Source organism: Protopterus annectens, chromosome 7.part1, assembly GCF_019279795.1.
Source record: "Protopterus annectens isolate FY-2018-M chromosome 7.part1, PAN1.0, whole genome shotgun sequence".
Taxonomy (NCBI): domain Eukaryota; kingdom Metazoa; phylum Chordata; order Ceratodontiformes; family Protopteridae; genus Protopterus; species Protopterus annectens.
In genome coordinates, this window is record NC_056740.1 from 478,877,620 (window position 1) to 478,899,953 (window position 22,334).

General features: G+C 41.9%; 1 protein-coding gene across 2 annotated transcripts in view; it reads left to right on the forward strand.

The window, feature by feature from the left end:
- BAP1 (BRCA1 associated protein 1) overlaps positions 1 to 22,334 on the forward strand; it is a 1,282,715-nt gene that overhangs the window by 1,014,985 nt on the left and 245,396 nt on the right. For both annotated transcript variants that reach the window (XM_044078929.1, XM_044078930.1), the window contains exon 15: positions 11,811 to 11,903. In XM_044078929.1, the coding sequence (XP_043934864.1) occupies positions 11,811 to 11,903 (93 nt within the window). The remainder of the gene's footprint in view (positions 1 to 11,810; positions 11,904 to 22,334) is intronic.

Below are 22,334 nucleotides of genomic sequence, written 5' to 3' on the forward strand. Positions count from 1 at the left end.
CTCAGATTCCAAGAAAAGGCTTAGGGATTTTCTCTTGCTACCCCAGCACAGGCCTTTGGCTATACCTCCTGTCTTAGACATACTAGATGATGTGTACTCGGAGGCCTGCCTTAACCCGGATTCTTTACCTCCAGCCCCAGTCAAGCCTGACAGGTACTACCGGGTTCCTGACTCACACCAATTTTTATACAAAAGCCATGTGGCTGACCCAGAAACTATCTCACAGAGTCCCAAGGGAATTAAGGCCTCCACTGCTAAAAACCCATTACCTTCAGAGAGAGATTCCAGAGCTTTAGAAAGGTGGGGAAAAAAGTATACACCTCGGCCACCTTAACCATGAGGGCATTAAACTGCCAGTTTCATATGCTAAAGTACCAACAGTTTCTGTTATCACGGTTGAAAAGTAAAATGTCACAACCTGAACAACCAGACTTGAAGGAGTTGCAGGATTTGATGCATAGTGCAGAACAAGTGGGTAAACATACCTTGCAATGTGGTTTTGATGCTCTAGAGGCCTCATGTAGAGCTGCTGTTACAGGATCAGTCATACGTAGACATGCCTGGCTCAAGGAGCAAACCTTACCAGATCATGTCAAAGCTAAATTACTAGATGCCCATCTACAAAAGGATGTATTATTTGGTGCTAATGCTGAGGAGGTATTAAAGAAAATGGAGGAAATGGCTAAATCAATGCAAACAGTGAAAGATTTTCTACAGGTACAACCCCCATGTTTCAGTAGAAATTGGCCTTCCAAAAATTGGTCCTTTCCAGTCACGGACAGACCCCAAAGAGGTAGATACAGGCGCCCGAGGGGCAGAGGGCAATCTCAAGGATCGTTTAGAGGCAGACAATGGCAAGCTCCTACACAAAAAGGTGGTGAGGATAGTTCGCAGCCATTCAGAAAGCAAGCCCAATGACTTTCCCCTTTGCATGCCAAGCAAGGCTCAAATGGCAGCACCCTTAGGCGGAAAACTGGCATTATTTTCAAAAAATTGGCATATTGTCACAAAAGAGAAATGGATCCTGTACATTATAAACAGAGGCTACAGATTCCATTTTCACACCCTTCCAAAAATGAGAGGCATGCCAAACCTGCTACACAATCAAAGGGCAGAGGCACAAAGACAAATTTCAGATCTCATGGACATGAAAGCTATTCAAGAGGTACCTACTCGCGAACAAGGTCAAGGTTTTTATTCCAGACTATTCCTGGTACCAAGGAAGGGAAAAGATTGGAGACCTATTTTGGACCTATCCATCCTAAACACATTTTTACTCGTACCAAAATTCAAGATGCTCACATTACAGCAGCTTCTTCCCATGCTGGGCAAGGAGTCTTGGCTGGTAACATTGGACCTCAAGGAGGCATGCCTGCATGTCCCAATCAGACAAAATTGCAGAAGATACCTCAGATTTCTTGCAGGTTCAACCCATTATCAATTCTTTGCATTGCCCTTTGGCTTATCTACTGCGCCCAGAGTATTCACGAAATGCCTGGCATCAGTAATTGCCTACTGCAGACTTCAAGGGTTACAAATATACCAATATTTGGACGAATGCCTGATCCAAGCGGACAGCAAGCACATACTTCTGAAACATCTGGCTTTTCTAATAATGTTGTTGAATTCTCTGGGATACACAGTCAACAAAAAGAAATCAAGGCTACAACCCTCTCAGAAAATAATTTTCCTGGTTGCCAACTTGGACACATACACCCAGATGGCCTACCTCACGCCAGAGAAGCAGGGGAAACTAACTCAATACTTCAGAACTCTAGCAAATTTCACCAGGCTGACTGCAAGGAAAATCCTGCAGGCTCTGGGATTCATGGCATCTTGCATCCTACTAATCCCATGTGCAAAGCTGCATATGAGGAAACTTCAGTGGTACCTGAAAAACCTATGGTCTAAACACAGCCACAGTTTGGAAACAATAATACCACTAATTCCATGTCTTCAAAAGGAATTTCTGTGGTGAGCTCAAGCATGCCAAACAAACACAGGTCTCCCATTCTGCAAGCCTCAAGCAAATCAAGTCATCACAACAGACGCCTCGGACTATGCCTGGGGGGCGCACATGACAGATCGGTGCATTCAGGGCAAATGGTCCCAAAAAGAAAAGCACCTTCACATCAATCAAAAGGAAATGCTAGCAGTAATAAATTCTATTATGGCTTTCAAAGACCTTCTGCATCCAGGTCAACTATTGATAAGGACAGACAACACCACAGTAATGTGGTACATAAACAAACAGGGAGGAACCCATTCATACCCCTATGCAGGCTGGCCATGTCACTTTGGAACATGGCTCTGGAATTACAAATCGAACTTCAAGCACAGTACTTGCCAGGCAAGGAAAACAAGCTGGCAGACAACCTAAGCAGAAATATGACAGATCCACACGAATGGAAGTTGCATCCTCAAGTTTTTACAGAGATAACTCAAGCATGGGGAAGGCCAGACATAGATCTCTTTGCCTCCCACAAAAATCACCAATTGACAAAATTCTGCTCAAGGACTTTTCATCCACAGGCCTGGAGAGTGGACGCTCTCTCTTTCAGTTGGACAACAATGACAGTTTATGCCTTCCCACCTCTTCCTCTGCTGCCCAAAGTTCTATTAAAAACCAGAGCAGACAGACCAAAGATGATCCTCATTGCTCCAGACTGGCCAAGACAGCACTGGTACGCACTCCTGAGGAGCCTGACGCATTCCCCTCCATGGACCCTGCCTCTAATGCCTCTTCTTCTGACTCAGCGCAGCTTCAAAACTCTTCACAGTCAGCTGAAAACACTCAATCTGGCCGCATGGAAGATTCCTTAACATCACAGCAGATCCTACTCTCCAAGGAGGTGCAGGATGTCATTTTGGAGGCCAGAAGGCCGTCTACTAGAAAAGCTTACTCCGCAAAATGGAAACGGTTTTGTGCCTGGAATGAGAAAAAGGGCCAGAATCCTGGAAAACTGAATTTACCTCAAATATTACAGTATCTAGCTGAGCTGCTAAGCAGTGGACTTTCATTCTCCTCTATCAAAATCCATGCCTCAGCCATTTCTGCAGAATACAACACTGATCCACCTTTATTCTCTCACCCCTCTTAAGACAATTCCTCAGAGGGGCTAAGAATATAAAATCCCCAAGGAAACAACCAATACCTGCTTGGGATCTCAATTTCATTCTAGAAAAGCTGACCTTGCCTCCTTTTGAGCCAGCTGCCTCAACAGATTTGCAATATTTGTCCTGGAAAACAGCTTTCCTTCTGGCTATCACCTCAGCTCGTAGAGTATCGGAACTACAAGCCCTCATGGCTGTGTAGCCTTTTATCATCTTCCATCAGGACAGAGTTTTTTTACGAACCAACCCGTCCTTTATGCCAAAGTTGGTATCCAGGGTAGCTTTGAATCAGGCTATACACTTACCTACCTTCTACCCTAATCCTCAAAACAAAGGGGAGAGACTACTACATTCCTTGGACATCCACTGACAGCTGCGTTATTTGGACAGAACAAAGCCTTTCAGAAAATCAGAACAGCTCTTTGTGTCCTGTGCTATAGAAGCTCAAGGGAAGCCAATTTCCAAACAGACAATCTCAAAATGGATAGCCCACTGCATACGCTTTTGTTACTCTTTTCATGGTAAATCTGTACCTGCAGGCATCAGATCTCACTCCACAAGGGCCACAGCTACCTCTGCAGCCTTCCTCAGAGGAGTTCCTACCAAGGATATTTTGGAAGCAGCCACTTGGAGTTCTGTGCATACCTTCTCCAAGCGCTACCACCTACCATTATACTCCAAAACTAGAGCAGGCTTTGCCACTGCAGTCTTTCAGGGCATTCTGGCTTCTCCTAGTTCCACCTAGTGCCTACCACCCCTTTCTTAGCTTTGGGATTCTACCCATCTGTTATGACTGCAGCTGTATGCACGATGAACATAGTACAGTTTTGTACCTACCATAAATGTAGATGTTCGAGTGCTAATACAGCTGCAGTCCAGGTTTCCCACCCTCCTTCCCCTCTTGGGACAGGCCTATTGGCTAGCACCTTCTCATACAACCTGATTGGGGTATTCTTTTATGGTGTATTTGCTTGCAACTACTGTATTTTGATTATACTGCATTGCTTTATTACACAAATTTATGTATTGCCTTCCTTCTGGGGGCACCTGACATCTGGGACAAGAAAAACTGAAGAAAATGGCGTCGGCTGGTTCTTTTATACCCCTGGCGCACTGACGTCAGGGAAGAAGCGACGACAACCGATGCCGGACCTAGACTTTGGAATTCGGCCGACCGAGGACCCACCTGACGGCAGGAGAACCCATCTGTTATGACTGCAGCTGTATTAGCACTCGAACATCTACATTTATGGTAGGTACAAAACTGTACTTTTTGCAGTTGCAACTTTTTGCTGCATAATTTTTTTAATAAAGTTAATTAAGCAATTGTTTTGATTGGTGGGCCGTGTGTTACATCATTTGAAAATGTTATTTAATGGACTTTTTTTTTAGTATTTTTAACACTGAGGAAGGTTTGCTTTTTTATCCGAAAGCTTTGTCTGTTATTAAATATTTTTACAAGCCCGTTTGTTTGTTTAGTGTTGCATTGCATATAGCCCATGCTCACCTAATTAAAACAAACCTAATCTGAAACATTGTGTATAGCCCATGCTCAGTATATGCTTACCTGATTAAAACAAACATAATCAGGAACATTCTGTATAGCCCGAGCTCAGTATCAGAAAGCATGGCATTAGATTCCTGTTTTTCACTTTGCAGAGCTGAAAGTCGTATGGGTCACAGCTTTGGGATCACAAAGGTGGTTAAAAGTAACAGTTGCTGAAAACTGGTCTTATGATGTTGCACACTCATGAAGAAAGACTCTGCAGGTGTAGCTGAACCAGCTACTGGTATGCTTATAGTAAAACTGACTATAGTAAAACTAGCCCGGTTAACAAATGTAAAATAAAATAAATAAAAATAAAAGTTAAGTAACTTACCTTTTATGGCTGTTGGCAGTGGCTTTTTTAGTCCGTATTTATTAACTTTCCTGCTGCAAGGAACTTATTAGATGAGGATCCATTTCAAGGCTTATCTCTTGAGCTGCGATCCTCTTATCCTATGATTAATTAACTGAGATGCTGTCTTTTGCTTAAACATAAGTTAAGATCTGATGTTGTCAATTTTTATTCTGTCCTCAACTGATGGGTTCAGATCTGATCCCTCAGATCCAACTCGGCCGTTGCTAAAGCTTGTGGCAACCAAAAAACTCTCGAGCTTCTCAGCAAAAGACATGCTTTTCCATCGATCTCTTGAGCATTAGTTAGATATATTTCAATTTTTTCTTCAAAAACATTTAATATTACTATCCCTTAATTTTGTTTTTAATTTCCTGTTTCTTCTATTTTATTCCGTCATGCAATTTTTTTCTGTACCTCTTGGATACTATTGTTAGTATCTCCCTTCCCTCAACACTGTCATAGCTTAGTTACCATAGTTGATATTTCTGTCTCCTTTTTAAAAAAAAAAAAAACTTTTCTGTCTTAGTATTTTGCTAGCAATGGCAGATAAACCAGCAGGTTTTAAAACATGTATCAAGTGTGGGCACAAGCTGCCAATTTTTGATGCCCACACACTTTGTGTCCCCTTCATTTACAAGAGAATTGCTCAATTTGTCATGGTTTTAATCCTCGTGCGTTAGTGGAATGCAAAAATATGCTTATCCTAAAAGGTCTTCTTCCTCCTTTTTGGGAAGCTATATCGGAGAGTTCTTCTTCCTCTTAATCAAAAGCTAGTAAAATTAAAAAATCCTCTTCTCCTAAGCCACTTTCCTCCTCCTCCTCAGCTTCGGACTCCTCGAGGAAGAGGTCTCATAAGTATGTGGTCCAACCCTGGATGTGAAAAAGGCAAACGTTCAAGATCCTGCTAAGGAAAAAATTATCAGATCCGATGCCTTCTATATCGGATCTGATGAAGTCTAAGCTCTTGGATCTGACTTTGTCTAATCCTATGCAAACCGAACCTGACCTTCAAGCTGCCAAATTTCTACCCATAATAAGGCACTCTCCATCACTGGATCTGGTTCCTGACAGGGTACCTTCTCTGTACTTAGAAAGACCCAGGTCTCCTTCCATATACTCCACTCTCTCTTCCAGAAGCCTTAAACAAGATGATGTGGAGAGACTGATGAAGAAGATTCTCTTAGCACAGAGTCAGGTTGTGGTGTTCCTTCAGCTCCTAGCCCTCTGGGTCGGCAGATCCACATGTCTACTACTCCCCCATTACAGAGTCCTTCTTTGACTCCTGTAGCTTCAGAGTTTTTGGATGTGAGTCATCCAGATCCATCTGTATCAGATTAGAGGATAACTTTATCCTCTGATCCAAGGTCTTCTCTGAGGGTTTCCATCCCATTGCATCTAGAGAGCCCCCAGAGCTCTAGTCTACCCGTCAGTTCCGATATGTTGCATTCGACTCCAAAGCTTTCGGAGCAGTCTTGGCACTGGATAGCTCAGCTGTGGCTTCCCACCTAGGAGGTTTTGCCCTTGGAGCAGGGGAGGCCTATGATTCAGAAGCTTGTCTTCTCAGATCTGAAGTCCTCTCTCTTTCTTCAAGCCGCTCTGCCTTCAAGGCTGTGAAGAGAGTATTTTCTGTCTCGACAGTTCTGACTAATCCTTCGTCGTAGGATCCTAAGTCCTCTGCCATGATGTCTCAGCTTCACCATCTCTTTCCACTGGGACAAGTCAGTACCAGAACCCCAGGCTCCCACCCAGGGAATTGTAATCTCCTCTTCTGATACCTCCCCAGAGCACCTCACTGAGGAAGTCCCTGAGAAGAGGACGTGTAAGAGGAAACACTGAAGACGCAGATTTCGATGAAGACAAAAGGTCCCCACAATCACCTCCTGAAGATCTCTTCTTTGGAGACATTCTAGAAATTCTTAAACAGAGAGGTGGTTGATCATCCAGCAAACCCTATGTCTGAGGAATCTGTTCCTGGAGGCTTTTGGTACTGGACAGTCTACCTCCTGGGCGACTCTGCCCACTGATGAGTTCATTGACTTGATCTCACAGTGGGCGTTGAAGGACCCTGATGACACCATAGAACCCATTCCTCGCAGACCAGATAGGATAATGGGCACCACCTGTGGATAGACAAGTTTTGGGAGAAGGATGTTGCTGTTGATGCCATGGTCATTGTGGCGGCCACCAAAAAGGAACTAGCCGAGGATAGTTCCACTGTCCATCCCTCCAACAGGGAGTTGCGGGCAATGGACAGTTTTGGGAATCATGTCTAAGCTTCAGTAACCTTCACTTTGAAGTCTCTGAACGATTTGACACACTTTACTAGGCTACAGAAGGATTTGATCAATGGGTTGTCAAATACCCTCTTGAGTGCTGTTTCTGATGAAGTTCAGGCATCTGTTACTTCTCAGCTGAGGACCCTACAGTTCACATCCAGTTCATCCGTGAGGTTGATGTCACACGTAGTGAAAAGAACCTCAAGGGCAGCGAGTTCAGGCATTGCCATAAGGAGATGCACCTGGATACTCCTCTGTGAGTTTGCATAGTCTTTCATGTCTTTTTTTATCAGTGCTCCTTGTGACGGAATGTCTTTATTTGGCCCCAAAGTAAAAGACACTCTGTCCAGGTTTGAAAAAGATGGAAAGACCCTGTCTGCTGTGGGCATGCATTTTTCAACTCCTCAAAGAACCTTTTCCAGAAATCAACAAGGTGGTCGAAAAATGTGGTTCAAGAAGTCTCAGGGTCCTTTTCAAGATGCACGCGGAGGAGGTTCCCTCAGAGGCAGAGGAAGGAACTCTAATGGATGAAGACTTCCTCGTGGCAGAGGTGGCCCACTGAACCAGGTTTCCAGAGGACCGTTCTTTGACAAACCTTACCAGCGCTTCTGAAAGGAGGCCCAATAGTCCACCTCTGGAGACAGTCGGGGAATGATTATCCCAGCACCCAGAGATCCTGGCTAGATATAACAAATGATACTTGGCTGCAGAGAATTGTTTCCAGAGATTATATTATACCCTTTTCCCTTTCTCCCCCAAGCCCAAGGAAAATCCTGGATGTTTCACCCAGTCAGAGGGAACAAGCAGCAATTCACATACAAAAGCTGCTAGAAAAAAGTCATCCAGGAGGTCCCGCCAGACCAGATGGAATCTGTAATTTACTCAAGATTCTTTTTGGTGCCAAAGAAAACAGGACTGGAGACCAATCCTGGATCTGTTGGAAATAAAGACAGTTCGAAGAACCAAGTTTTGGGTGGTCACGGTTCAGTCCATTCTTCCCATTTTGGGCAAGAACGACTGGATGTGCTCTATAAACCTTCAGGATACGTACTATCACATAAAGATGAGCAGGCGGTCCAAAAGGTACTTGCACTTCCAGTTGGGACTCAGTCATTATCAATTCAGAGTACTGCCCTTTAGACTCACCATAGCCCCCAGGGTGTTTTACCAAATGTATAGCAGTAGTAGCAGCTCACCTGAGTCTCCAAGGATTCCGAGTGTTTCCATATCTGAACGACTGACTCATTATCGCTCCGACCAGGCCAGAGACCAGGTTCTCCAGACTTGCTGTCTTCTGGGAATAATTATAAACTACAACAAATTTCATCCGCAACCAACTCAGAGTTTAGAGTTTATATAAGTTCTCAATACAAAAACAACCATTGCTTCCCTTCCATTACTGAGAGTTCAGACTGTAAGATTCCAAGTAAAAAATTAGTCTGCATCACCTCATTTTTAGCCCACCTGGTCCTTCAGGCTCTGGGACCGATGGCAGCAGCAGTAACATTAGTACCACTTGCCAGGTTTTATATGAGAATTCTTCGATGGATGTTAGCAGCTCAATGATCAATTCTTTATCAACCTATGTTTTACAAGATGAGAATCACTCACATCTCCAAGAGAGATCTCAAATGATGAAGTCATTCAGACCATGTTCTACAAGGTCATCCGTTTATTCCCCCTCAGTCCAAGGTCATAGTGACCACGGATGCCTCCCAGCTAGGGTGGAGGGGGCATTATTTGGGCAAGACAGTCCAAGGCACCTGGTCCCCCAAGGAATCCAGTTTGCATATAAATGTCCCAGAGATGAGCAGTGCTGTTGACGTTGCAGGCATTTCACAATGCTCTCCCTTTGAGGACAGTTGCAGTACAGTTGGACAACGTCAGTCTTGTGGTACATCAATAAACAGGGAGGAACCAAATCCTACCCACTGTGTTGAGACGCTCTTGAGTGTAGCAGTGGGTGATCTTCTCTTCCAACAGCTTTCTTTTAGCAATGCACATTCCTGGTAAGTCCAGTGTGATAGCAGACAAGTTGCGCAGGTGCATTCCTCTACCTCATGAATGGTCCATCAACAAAAAGATTGCAAACACAATCTTCCGACAGTAGGGTTAGCCTTGCTGCTATCTATTCGCGTCCCCCCGAACAACAAATTCAGCAGATACTTTGCCCTTATCCCCCCCAGGGGAAATGCCTGAGGGAACCCTCTACTTCTTGATTGCCCCCTTTCTCCTTTATGCGTATCCTCCCCACTCCTTTATGTGTATCCTCCCCACTCCTTTATGCGTATCCTCCCTCTGAAAGCTGCAAGGTTGAAGAGCAGGGTCATCCTCATTGCCCCTTATTGGCTTTGAGAAATTTGTTTTCCCTTCCATTGGCCTCACCTAATTCAACCACCTTGATTTCTGGATCCAACTCCAACCCTCCTGTCTCACTCAATAAGCATGATACATCCAGACACAGTGAATCTCAGGCTGGCTTGCCTGGTTCCTCCAGTTCCATTAATAGCCAGACAATGTATGCTCTCTTCTCCTGTCATTCATATTCTTTTGTCCTCCCATAAACCTTCCACCAGAAAACTGTACCCCAGCAAATGGAAGAGATTTTTTTTTTGGGCTAATAAATGTAATATTGAACCATTCTCAGCCCCCATTCGTAATATCTTGGCATTTCTAGTGCAACTTTTTGAAGAAGGAGCTAGTTCTTCTACTGTTAAAGTATGGTTTGCAGAGATTTCCAATTTTCATGTTGGAATAAATGGTTCTTCTGTAGTGTCCCATAAGTTGAGCAAAGCTTTTTTGAAAGGCACTCTACTCTTAAGGCCACTCTTTAAAGATCCCCCCTCCTCATGGGACCTAAACCTTGTGCTGCAGTCACTTACACAGTCTCCCTTTGAGCCCTCAGCTACATGCAAACTCAAATATCTTTAACGGAAGACAATTTTCTTAGTAGCCATTATCTCGGACAGAAGAATTTCGGAGGTCCAAGCATTGTGCTCACAACGTTCATACTTGACATTTCATAAAGACATTTACCTTACATACCAACCTGTCATTTCTTCCAAAGGTGGTGTCAGAATCCAGTAAAATCAATTGATTAATTTGCCAGTATTCTTTCCCAATTTTTCTAACAAAGGGGAATACATATTATATTTATTGGATGTTCATAGTTGCTTTTTTACTTACATGGGCCAAAATACATCAGAAATTCCGATCAGTTGTTTGTGCCATATGTGGAACCAACATTGGGTAAACCGGTTACCAAAGTTACTGTATCTAGATGGATAACAAATTGCATTTCTTTTTTGTATAATAAATTTTGGCATTGCTCTGACAAAGCCTGTTTGAGCCCACTCCACCAGATTCATGGCAACTTCCTCAGTTTTTCAATCCACAGTGTCCATGGATGACATTTGTGCAGCAGCTACTTGGGCTGTTCCCCATAACTTTATTACTTATTACAAAATAGATCTGCTCTCCAGAGGAAGGGCATCTTTTGGTTCTGTGGTGCTGAAGAATATCGTTCCTTGAGACTGCCCTGGAAATTAGGTAGCTGGGGACTCTGTCCCATCAGTTGACAGAATGAAAATTGATGACATTGGATAAAGACGTTATGTCCTCATCATAACATTCCATCTGTGTTGTCCATTTTCATTCTTCCTCAGCTCCCCTCCTACCAACCCCCATCCTTAAGGCTTCTGGAAGAATGAGTGCTTAGTGGACTTACATATGTCCTTATTTTTTATATAAGCTCCAGAAATGACTTCTCCATAATAATTTCCATCTTTTACTTTCTGCTAAGGCAGCAAACGAAATCTGAGGTAATTGGGGTTGGTGCATTATGGGTAAGGGAGAAGCTCAAGAGTTTTTGGTTGCCACAAGCTTTAACAATGGCCGGATCAGATCCAAACCCATCAGTTGAGGAAAAATGAAAATGGGCAACACAGATGGAACATTATGGTGAGTACATATGGAACATTATGGTGAGTACATATGGAACGTTATGGTGAGTACAGATGGAACGTTATGGTGAGTACAGATGGAACGTTATGGTGAGTACAGATGGAACGTTATGGCAAGTACATATGGAACGTTATGGCGAGTACATATGGAATGTTATGGTGAGTACATATGGAACGTTACGGTGAGTACAGATGGAACGTTATGGTGAGTACAGATGGAACGTTATGGTGAGTACCTAACTTCTTTGCTTTGTACATGTTTGAAATGCAGGCAGGTGTCATTCATTTGACCACATTAAGGTCTGCAGTGCGGCTCATAATTATGTAATTCAGTTTTTGACAACCAGCTAAGACAACATAGCTACAGATATTTAATTTCACTGATGATCTGGGACTTAATAAAGTGATTTGACTGGTATTGTGTTTTATGCACTTGGGGGCAATAGGAATGAAGCCCAGATCTATAAGGCATGAATTGTTGCCTTTAACCCACAGCTTAGTTGATTTCTCTTCTTGAAAAGTGGAAGCTTAAACGCTGTCTTTCTCTTCTTTTGCAGGAACTCTTGGCTTTATTGAAATGTGTTGAAGCTGAGATAGCCAATTATGAGGCTTGCCTCAAAGAAGAAGTTGAGAAAAGGAAGAAGTATAAGGTAAGTAACTATTCAGAAGATTTCTGATGTTTTATTTTACTTTTCAGCTTGCCAGTCTCTGTAGCGATTTACTGTTAACATCTGTGAAGCTCAACACCAGTCTCCATGTTCCCATAAACCTGTTGGAAGGCCTTCAGAGCATCTTTGGTTTCCAGGCAAGTTAGAATTTATAGAGGTAATTGCTCAACCCTCTGGTAGCAAGGAGGAAAGGTATTTTCCCTTGACCAGAAAGCTGGAAAAATCTAGGCTTGATCCAATGCACTCATTATAGTACGTATTCTTTGTAGGGCCCCCTGTAACGGAGTACCTGCAAAAGCTTGAAATTTAATTCCATCTGCATAAGCACACAAAACTCACTAACTTGAGTACAGAAATGAATGAAGTACACGCACTTGAGTTGCACTGGATTTTGCACAAATGAACATTTTATGGATTAGATCAGGTGGTAGAAAGCTCGCTTATGTCCTTCACATTCGTGTTATATGTTCTCACACAGAGACTGCTCCAGGTCTGAGAAAGAAATTTCATTCAAAAAATATTTAAAAAAAAAGATTGTTGTTTTTCAGGGATGCTGTTATCTTGAAGCGCACATAACGTACCCATTTCGAGCCCACTATGTTGCTCTACAAGGAGAAGTAACAAACAAAAATACATCAAGCAAAGAGAGAGATTTGTGCAAATATGTTTGAACGGGTCTGCTATAGATGATCAGAATTCCAAAAAGCCGATTCCCATATGGCCAAGACCATATGAACGACTTTTGGAATTTCTAACATCATTTAGGAAAAAAAAAAGGGAAAAAAAAGCACCTACATGTTGCTAGTCCCCCCCTTTATCCCCCACACCCCCTGCAATTTAAATGTACTAGCAGCTCCAAGATCGTACTACAGTGCGGAAGATGGAAATCTTCCCATTCCGTACTGTATGGAGATGCCTGTTCTGCACTTTCAAAATTCCAAAAGTCGATCATGTGAAAAATTCCAAGTGTTGATCATATGGTCTCAGCCTTGTGGAAATTTGCTTTTTGGAATTTCGATCACGTGTAGAGGACCCGTTGAGCATTTAAAAAAAAAAAAAGATTCCATCTCAGTTACTTGAAGAGAGATATAAGCAAGTCGTACCTGTTGTAGATTAATATGTGTGTATATACCTTTAAGAAGGTATCCAGGGGCTTGCACAAGTGCACGTGCGAGCCTGACTGCCATTTTGTAGTTAGCTGTTGAGATGTATGCATGTATGTATTGTGAGCTCTGTTTGTTAATCAATTCATTCGTATTTAATGATGCTGCTATCCATCCTGATGTTTGTATGTATTAAAGCATCTGAACGAAACCCCACGCCTTCTTGTTATATGTGTTAGAGACGAACGAGCAACATGGCGTCAGAAGAGGCATGTCTAAAGGACATGTCAGAAGAGGCATGTCTCAAGGACATGTCAGAAGAGGCATGTCTAAAGGACATGGTATCAGAACCGACATATTAACACATGAAGTCAGTAGAGGCATAACAGAGGGGCACGGAGTTAGAAACGGCTTGACTAAAATGATTTAAGGCACTTGTTTAGATGCTGGTGGAATATGCAAAACGGATCATCCAAAAATGTGCAAACTTTGCAAAACAGGTCAGAAATTAATTTCAGATGATAAAACTTGCTTAGCACTTTTTTTTTTCGCATAATATGAAATGGGGCATACAGAATGTTCTAAGTAATTTTTGCATAAGCCGATATTTACGATATTGATAAAAATATTTGAATTACTGAGGAAAATGTTTGAAATAAAGTCTGAATTGCATAAAACGAATAAATTGAGGGAAAATTACTGCATTTTTGCAAAGCATATGTATTCTTCATATTAAGCAAAGATATCCGAGTTGTCAGAAGTGTATAACGTGTTCACATGTTTGTGCAGTGTTACAGTAAAGTGTTTCGCAAAGTACAGCCATTACAGAGCATATTTCACAAAATAAAGTATTTCAAAGAGTTTATTCTGTATTTGAATGTTATTACAAGCTCACAGAATGGTTTGTTCTTACATAATTATAAGGGCCATATTTTCAGTGTGTTTGTGTATACTTTGTAGGCATGGCAGACAAATTTCGGAAACCCAGTGCACTTATGTTTGACAGTAATATTGCTGAGAACTTTAGAGTGTTTCAGCAAAAGTATGAGATTGTCATACAAGTTGCATTTTCTGATAAAGATGACCATACAAAGGCATTTATTCTACTAAATTTAGCTGGGTCAGAAGCTATAGAATGGGAGCATTCATTTGTGTCTGCACCTGCTGTCTGTACAGGAGAGGGGGAAAACTCTCATATTGTTGTACTGGCTGAGTCAAGGGAGGACTCAGAGTGCTTAAAATGTAAATTCAGAGAAATGTGCAACCCCTAGACCAATATTACAATGGAAAGGCACTTATTTTATACAAGGGATCGAAACCCTAGTGAAACTTTTGCAGCATATATAACTGACCTGAGAAATAAAGGTAAAACGTGCATATTTGGTGACTTATGGGATGAGTTGATAAAAGACAGACTTGCGTGTGGCATAGATGATGCTGTGAGCAGGGGCGGCCTTAGCTGAAATGGCGCCCTAGGCGAAGTACTGCTCCAGCACCCCTTAAGCCCCATCCATGCCATACTCATGATACATCCCTATTTGAGCCACACACACACACAGATATGTCATTCCACATGAAAGCCACTCCAGTTATTTCCTTCAGTTTTTTAAATGTAAAAATGCCAGTTTCTACTGTAACAGGATGTTCTTCGTGTTTCACTGTTGCAGTCATTACATTTGGGGGTAATCTGCTGACAGGTTGCCCTCAGTTTGCCTGAATAACAAAGTCTTGGGTCCTGCATTGGTTGCTTTCTCCTCTTCCATGACGTCAGATCGTCAGAGGTATAAAACATGCAGCTGACACCATTTTATTCAGTCTTTCTTGCCACGCGGTGCCCGAAGCAGAAGCAGTTCGCAAGTGCCGGTCGGCTGACTCCTGAAATTTTCGCATTGGAGTTTCAGAATCGAAGTCTTCAAACTAAAGTTAAGTACCCCATTGGGGAAACTTTTTCTTGCTCCTTACCGATGTCAGTAAAAGTTAATAATTGCATTACTTGTGGAAAGCAAATACCTCATAAGGATTTTCATTTGTACTGTATTCCTTGCTTAGGCCCAGATCATAACGTACCTTGCTGTCAGTTTTGTGCTAGATTTAACCAACGCACTATTAAGGTCGGTATAGTTTTGCTTCTAAATATTTTGGATCAAGATTTAATTATCCTGAAATGTCGTAGGTTAGCAATCCGACTACCGGAGTTCACAAAAAACGCAAAGAAAAAGACAGAGACAGACCGTCGAGGTCCAAAACCGACAAAGAAACATCTCCTAAGCCAGTTGCCAGTTCGCCGGTACTCAGTGAGGTGCTTTTGCAGCCCCTGATACCCGCTACGTTTGAGTCGCAGGCCTCTACTGAGACCCAGGCGGTGTCTGGTATGCCGCGTGATTCTCAGAGTATTGAACCTGCGGATGTCTCTCCCTTGGATAGGTCCGGAGCCGCTGAGCAGGCACCAGCTTCTGAGGGTGTTTTCAGACCTCAACATTTTTATATAAAACCGACACCAGCCTCAAAACCAAGGTCAAAGGCATCTTCTATGTCTAAAAAACTGACGCATGAGCCGTGTGCTCAGGCCCCTATGCCTAAAAAACAGATGATCAAAATGGCTGAGGACTTAATTACCTTGATCAGGGGTTCCCAACCCCCCCCCCCCCCAAGAGGCCTAGGCAAAACACTGATTATGAATCTTCAGATCAGGTTTCCATTTCTTCTGATTCCTCTTCTGATCAGGAATTTTCCATTCCACCCTATGAGGATTCTGATGCAGAGGAATCCATCCCCTCTGCATCTCTTCCTGAGGATTACTCTTTTGGAGAAACTTTGCATACTTTAAGGGAACATTTTCACTGGGAGAGTCAGGACTTCTCTGAATCAAAAAAGAGGCTTAAGGATTTCCTTCTTCTTCCTCAGCATAGGCCTTTGGCTATACCTCCTGTATTACACATTGTTGATGATGTGTTTTCGGAATCAAGTATATATCTCCTGATTCCCTGCCTCCAGCTCCTAGTAAGCCAGACAGGTATTAAAGGGTCCCTGACTCCCACAAATTTCTATTCAAAAATCCTGCTGCTGACCCTAAGACTATTTCACAGGGTCCCAAGGGTGTTAAGGCCTCTACAGCCAAAATTCCTACCCCCTCAGATAGAGATTCCAGGGCGCTGGATAGATGGGGAAAGAAGGTTTATACGTCTTCTACCTTGGCAATCAGAGCCTTAAACTGCCAGTTTCATATGCTTAAATATCAACAGCATGTTATGGGCCTGCTGAAACAGAAAATTATGTTGATTTCTGATTGTGTGGAAAATAGAGTTACAAGAATTATTGCATTCAGCAGAACAGGTTGGAAAGCATACTTTGCAATGTGGTTTTGATTCCTTGGAGGCCTCCTGCAGGGCCGCAGTTACTGGATCTGTGATTAGAAGGCATGCCTGGCTCAAGGAGCAAAATCTGCCTGATCATGTTAAAGCTAAATTGTTGGATGCCCCCTTGCAGCATGACACTCTGGTAATAAGGCATAAGAGGTTTTAAAGAAAATGGAAGACAAAGCTAAATCTATGCAAACTGTAAAAGATTTCTTGCAAGTGCAGCCACCCAGGTTCAGTAGGCACTGGTCTACTAAAAAATGGTACTTTTCTGTGTCCAACAGAGCCACTCAAGGCAAATCCAGGCACTCAGAAGGCTCCAGATACCAATCACAGGGTTCTTACAGGTCAAAGCAATGGGGTCCCTCTACCTGAAAATCTGGAGGAAACAAAGCACAACCCTACAGTAAGCAGTCTCAGTGACTTCCCTCTACCTTCACCAAGCACTTATCTTTTGGCAGCCCCTTTGGGGGGAAAACTAGCACTTCATGCTCAAAATTGGCAGTTAATTACCCAGGACAAGTGGGTATTAAACATAGTATCCCAGGGGTACAGATTTAATTTCCAAATGGTTGGCCAGATCTGCCACAAAATCAATGGGCAGAGGCTCAGAAACAAGTTACATCCCTCATGGATATGGGGGCTATTCAACCACTGGCAGAACAGGAAAAAGGAAAAGGTTTTTATTCAAGGCTGTTCCTGGTACCCAGAAAAGATGATGCCTTGCGTCCAATACTGGACTTATCTATTTTGAACACGTTCTTGGACATTCCAAAATTCAAAATGCTGACTTTACAACAGCTACTGCCCATGCTGGGCAGGAATGCTTGGTTAGTGACTCTAGACTTAAGAGGCATACCTGCAAATCCCAATAAGGGAATCATGCAGAAGATACGTCCACTTCAGGGCAGGTTTTTTGCATTACCAATTCTCTGCACTGCCCTTTGGCTTATCTACTGCGCCCAGGGTCTTTACAAAGTGCCTGGCACCAGTAATTGCATTCTGCAAACAATGAAGCATACAAATTTATCCTGATCTGGACGACTGTCTCATTCAAGCAGAGGACAAGTACACTCTTCTTCAACATCTGACATTTGTAAAAAGGCTTCTAACATGCCTAGAGTACACAATAAATGAAAAGAAATCCCAACTGGTACCCTGTCAAATAGTTACATTCCTAGCTTGAATACAACTGCCCAGATGGCTTACCTTACGCCAAACAAACAAAGGCAACTGACAACATACTTCTAACAGATGGTAACAAAAACCCAGTTATCTGCAAGACAAATTCTGCAGGCTTTGGGGTTCATGGCATCCTGCATTCTACTAATTCCATATGCGAGACTGCATATGAGGAAACTTCAGTGGTACTTAAAAAGTTTATGGAGTCAACATTGTCACAGCCTGGAAACAATGATTCTTCTCATTCCCTGCGTACAACAGGAGTTTCTTTGGTGGGCAGAGACATGTCATCAAAACAAGGGACTGTCATTCACTCTACCCCCTGCCACCCAAACCCTAACTACAGACGCATCAGACTATGCTCTGGGGGCCCACCTAGCGGGGAGATGCATTCAGGGCAAATGGAGCCCAAAACAAATGCATCTGCATATCAACGAGAAGGAGATGCTAGCTGTTCAGAATGCTCTGACAGCCTTCAAGGACTTACTTCATCCAGGACAACTACTGATAAAGACGGACAACACCACATTTATGTGGTACATAAACAAGCAGGGGGGGGTACGCATTCCTACCCCCTTTGCAGACTGGCCATGGCATTGTGGAACACAGCTTTGACTTACCAAATACATCTTCAAGCTCAGTTCCTGCCAGGAAAACAAAATACTCTGGCAGACGACCTAAGCAGAAATCTTATGGACCCGCACGAGTGGAAACTGGATCCACAAATCTTCAGCATGTTAACAGAAATGGGGGAGCCCAGACATAAATCTATTTGCCTCCCCCCAAAATTATCAACTGGACAAATTCTGCACAAGGACTTATCACAGGAAAGCATGGAAAGTGGATGCCCTATCCTTTACTTGGAAAAACCTATCAGTCTATGCCTTTCCCCCTCTGCCTCTTCTCTCCAAGGTCTTACTAAAGGTCAGACAGGAAAAATCAAAAATGATCCTAGTTGCTCCGGACTGGCCTCACCAAAACTGGTACCCAATTCTAAGGAATATGTCTCAACTTCCTCCTTGGTACTTGCCTCAAATACCTCATCTACTGTCTCAGCAGAACAATCAAATTCTACACACACAGCTCCAAACTCTGAACCTTGCAACATGGCTGATCATTTAATTATTCAAACAACACCTCTCAGTAAATCTGTGATGGATGCCATTTTGGAAGCCAGAAGGCCTAGTACACGAAAATCTTGTGCTGATAAATGGAAGAGATTCTGTGCTTGGAGTCGAGCACAAGGAATGGACACAGCAAAGCCCAATATCCCTCAGATTTTACAATATTTGACTGAGATGCTTGACAAGGGCCTATCGTTTTCTTCAGTAAAAATCCATGCATCTGCCATCTCTGCTCATTACAACACGGAGCCTCCCCTCTTTTCTCATCCTCTGCTTAAACAGTAACTTAGAGGAGCCAAAAATGTAAGACCTCTCAGAAGATGACCAACTCCTGCATGGGACCTCAATTTTGTGCTGGAAAAACTCACCCTGCCTCCTTTTGAACCAGCAGCTACTGTGGATATAAACTTTTTATCTTGGAAAACAGCTTTCCACTTGGCAATCACTTCAGCAAGAAGGGTTTCAGAACTGCAGACTCTCATGGCTGTGGAGCCTTTTTATTACATTTTACCCAGACAGGGTGTCCCTCAGGACCAATCCTTCTTTTATGCCTAAGGTGGTATCCATTGTGGCCCTTAACCAAACAATTCACCTGCCAACATTTACCCAAATCCGCAGAACAAGGAGGAGTGGATTCTGCATTCATGGGACCAAATCTCTAAGAAAGGCTAAGCAACTACTGGTGGCATTTGCTGCAGGATCAGAGGGAAAGGTTATATCAAAGCAGACTATTTCTAAGTGGATAAGCCACTGCATTCGTGATTGGCAGCATACACAGTTAGCAAAATAAATCACATTTTCTGTGTTGCATGTGCCAGCAGCTCTAAATTCAAATAGCTTTTGACTAATTCGGTGTATAAATCTTAAATCCATATTAATATCTGTACATTGTGTGCAGTTGTTACACGGTTTAGTGCCAAATTTATTAATTTTTTTTGTAGCACATTATCTATCCTTATAACATAAATGTTGCTTTAAATTCTTTTCTCTTTTAAAAACAAAATGTGGTGTGTCACCTACTAGATCAACCACTTCTTGACTGGATGTAAGCATACTCCAGTTCTTTTTAATTATTTGCTTAACAAGACCTGTGTGTCGATTATATTTCATTGTATAATTCAATTTATCCATAGTTCTGTTTGATTTGGCTGTCTCCACCACAGCATTATCAGCTTACCACTCAAATGTGGTCTGTCTGTGTCATTCCTTAACTCAGTGACTATCCCCTTCATTTGTTGTACTATAACTTCATTATAACCCCTCTCCATAAAAGAGTCGGCCATCTCATTCATTTCCAGCTCAAAAATTACATCTTTCATACTAAGTCTGCTAGCTCGCATAAGCTGTCCTTTTACTGCCCCTTTAAAATATGCATGGGGTTTAAGCTTTGTGGGTGTACAGACTTACTAACTTGTACATCTTTCCTATGAATTTTGGAATTAAAATACACATCATCTCTAGAAATGATTATATATTAAAAGTTAATTACATCCAAAGACAAGTTCACTTTAAATTTCAAAAAGTTGTGGTGGTGTTCAAGAATTCTACAAATGCAGTAAGTTCTTCCTTAGTGCCATTCCATAACAGGAAGACATCATCCACAAACCTTTTAAAGAATATTAGATGTTCATTTTTTATAATATATCTCTATTTCTGAGAATATGTATTGTTCTTCCCATCTAGCTAGAACTATGTTAGCTGTTGGCGTACCCATACCCCCAGACATTGATGGTAACAGTCATCATTTAACATAAATATGTTATTATTCAAGACACAATCCAACATAGAACATAATAAGATCACTTTCATTGCATCATATACCTTATGTACGGTTAAATATTCCCGTACTAATTTAATTCCATACTCATTGGGAATGACGGTAAAAAGTGACCTAATGTTCATAGTTACTAAAAGGATATCAGAGCTTACATTTATTAAAGACCACTCATTAAACATCTGTAAAAAAATATGAGTATCTTTAATATAACTCTGGTAGTATTTCAAAGCAGGAACTAGTTGTCTATCCCCATGTTTAGAAATTGCTACTGTAGCCCAATTCTTTCCTGACAAAATAGGTCACATTGGTGGCCTGACTAAACTCTTATGGATTTTGGGTAGTCCATAAATAAAAGGTGCAACTGGGTTAACCATATACAAATAATTATATGTCTCTGGTGCAATTGAGCCATCCATCAGTATTTCATATAAAAAAAGTTTTAACCTTCATAATAACATCCAATATAAACTTCCAATCAACTTTCACAAAAGTTGAAGTATCAGATAAAAATTCATACATCCAGTCATTATATTGCACTGCATCCATAATAACTATTTTCCCCTTTATCAGCAAACATAAATAAGTTTTATGCATCTTTTTCTTCCCTACTAAGGTTAAAAAGCTTACTTCCTTTTTGATTAACAAATTAAAGCTCATACAGTTCTTGTTCACACATACAAAAGCTTTTACAGTGGGTGTACTGTTAGGTGTAAATGTTCTAGTTTGTTTTAAAACATTATTAAATTGAGAATTTTTATATAGCATCAACATTTCTTGCAAAGCAGCTTAGTTCAGTAAGCATGTCAATTTAATCACCTGCCACTGAAGGCACACGTTAAGCCTTTACTCAAAAGTTTAATTTGTGCTGCAGTCAGCACACAGTTTGATAAATTAAGCACATTAGTCACTATTGTCTTCAGGTCTTCATCTTTTTGTTTCTCAAATCTTGTCCTACCTTGCTGGTTTTGTAGCCTGTCTGATCTGTTTCTTCTTGATGATTTCTCATCCGTTTCCAACTGCTGCTGTGACCTCTGACCCCTTCTTTCACTACCACAGGTTTCTGCAAACTGAACCGCTGCTGTAAAAAATCACTCTGTTCATTTTCATTTTCACTACCCTTTTGAGCTGGCAATATTGTAATTCTGTCAGCCTCTTCACTCTGAGCACTAACAGGAGTAATACTATTGTTAGCTGGAACTTTACGTCTCACTGGAAGCTGTCCTTCAGTAGTGAAACTGTCTAATTAAGATGCAGCATTCCCACACTTTCCCAGCTGAAGCATAGTGTGTGTAGAACCTCCTACCTCATTCGCTGGTTGGCTCATCAGCTCTATTACTCGCTCATTCATTGGGCTGTCATCTTTGGGCCAAAAGAAGATATTTTTGTTCTTAAAATCATTTATATCTCGTAGTAATTTATGCTTTTTAACAGCAATGAGCCTGTCTTCAAATCTCTTCAGATAGATAAGCAGGTCATTATATTCAGTGGCAATGGCAGCAAATGCAGAGGCATGAAGTAGCTCATTTTCTAGTACTTCTACTTCCTTAGCTAGCTCAGATTCATGCAAAGAAAAAAAGTCATTCATCAGCTTCATATATTCAGCCCCCAGCTGCATGTTCATTTGTTGCCACTTTACTAATAAATCTTGATATCTGTTCCCATAAGTGGGCATTTTAGTGATTCTAAGCCCTCTTGGAACAATGCACAGCTTTTAATAAACATTAAGGCTTAGTCTCTGCCACTGTAGCCTCTTATACTGTTCCATTTTTAAATGTAAAGACTTGAGGGATTTTTGCAAGGTCACTATTTCATTATTAACCTTCTTTTTACTTGTTGACATACCTTCTTCTAAATTGGTGCATAAATCCAGC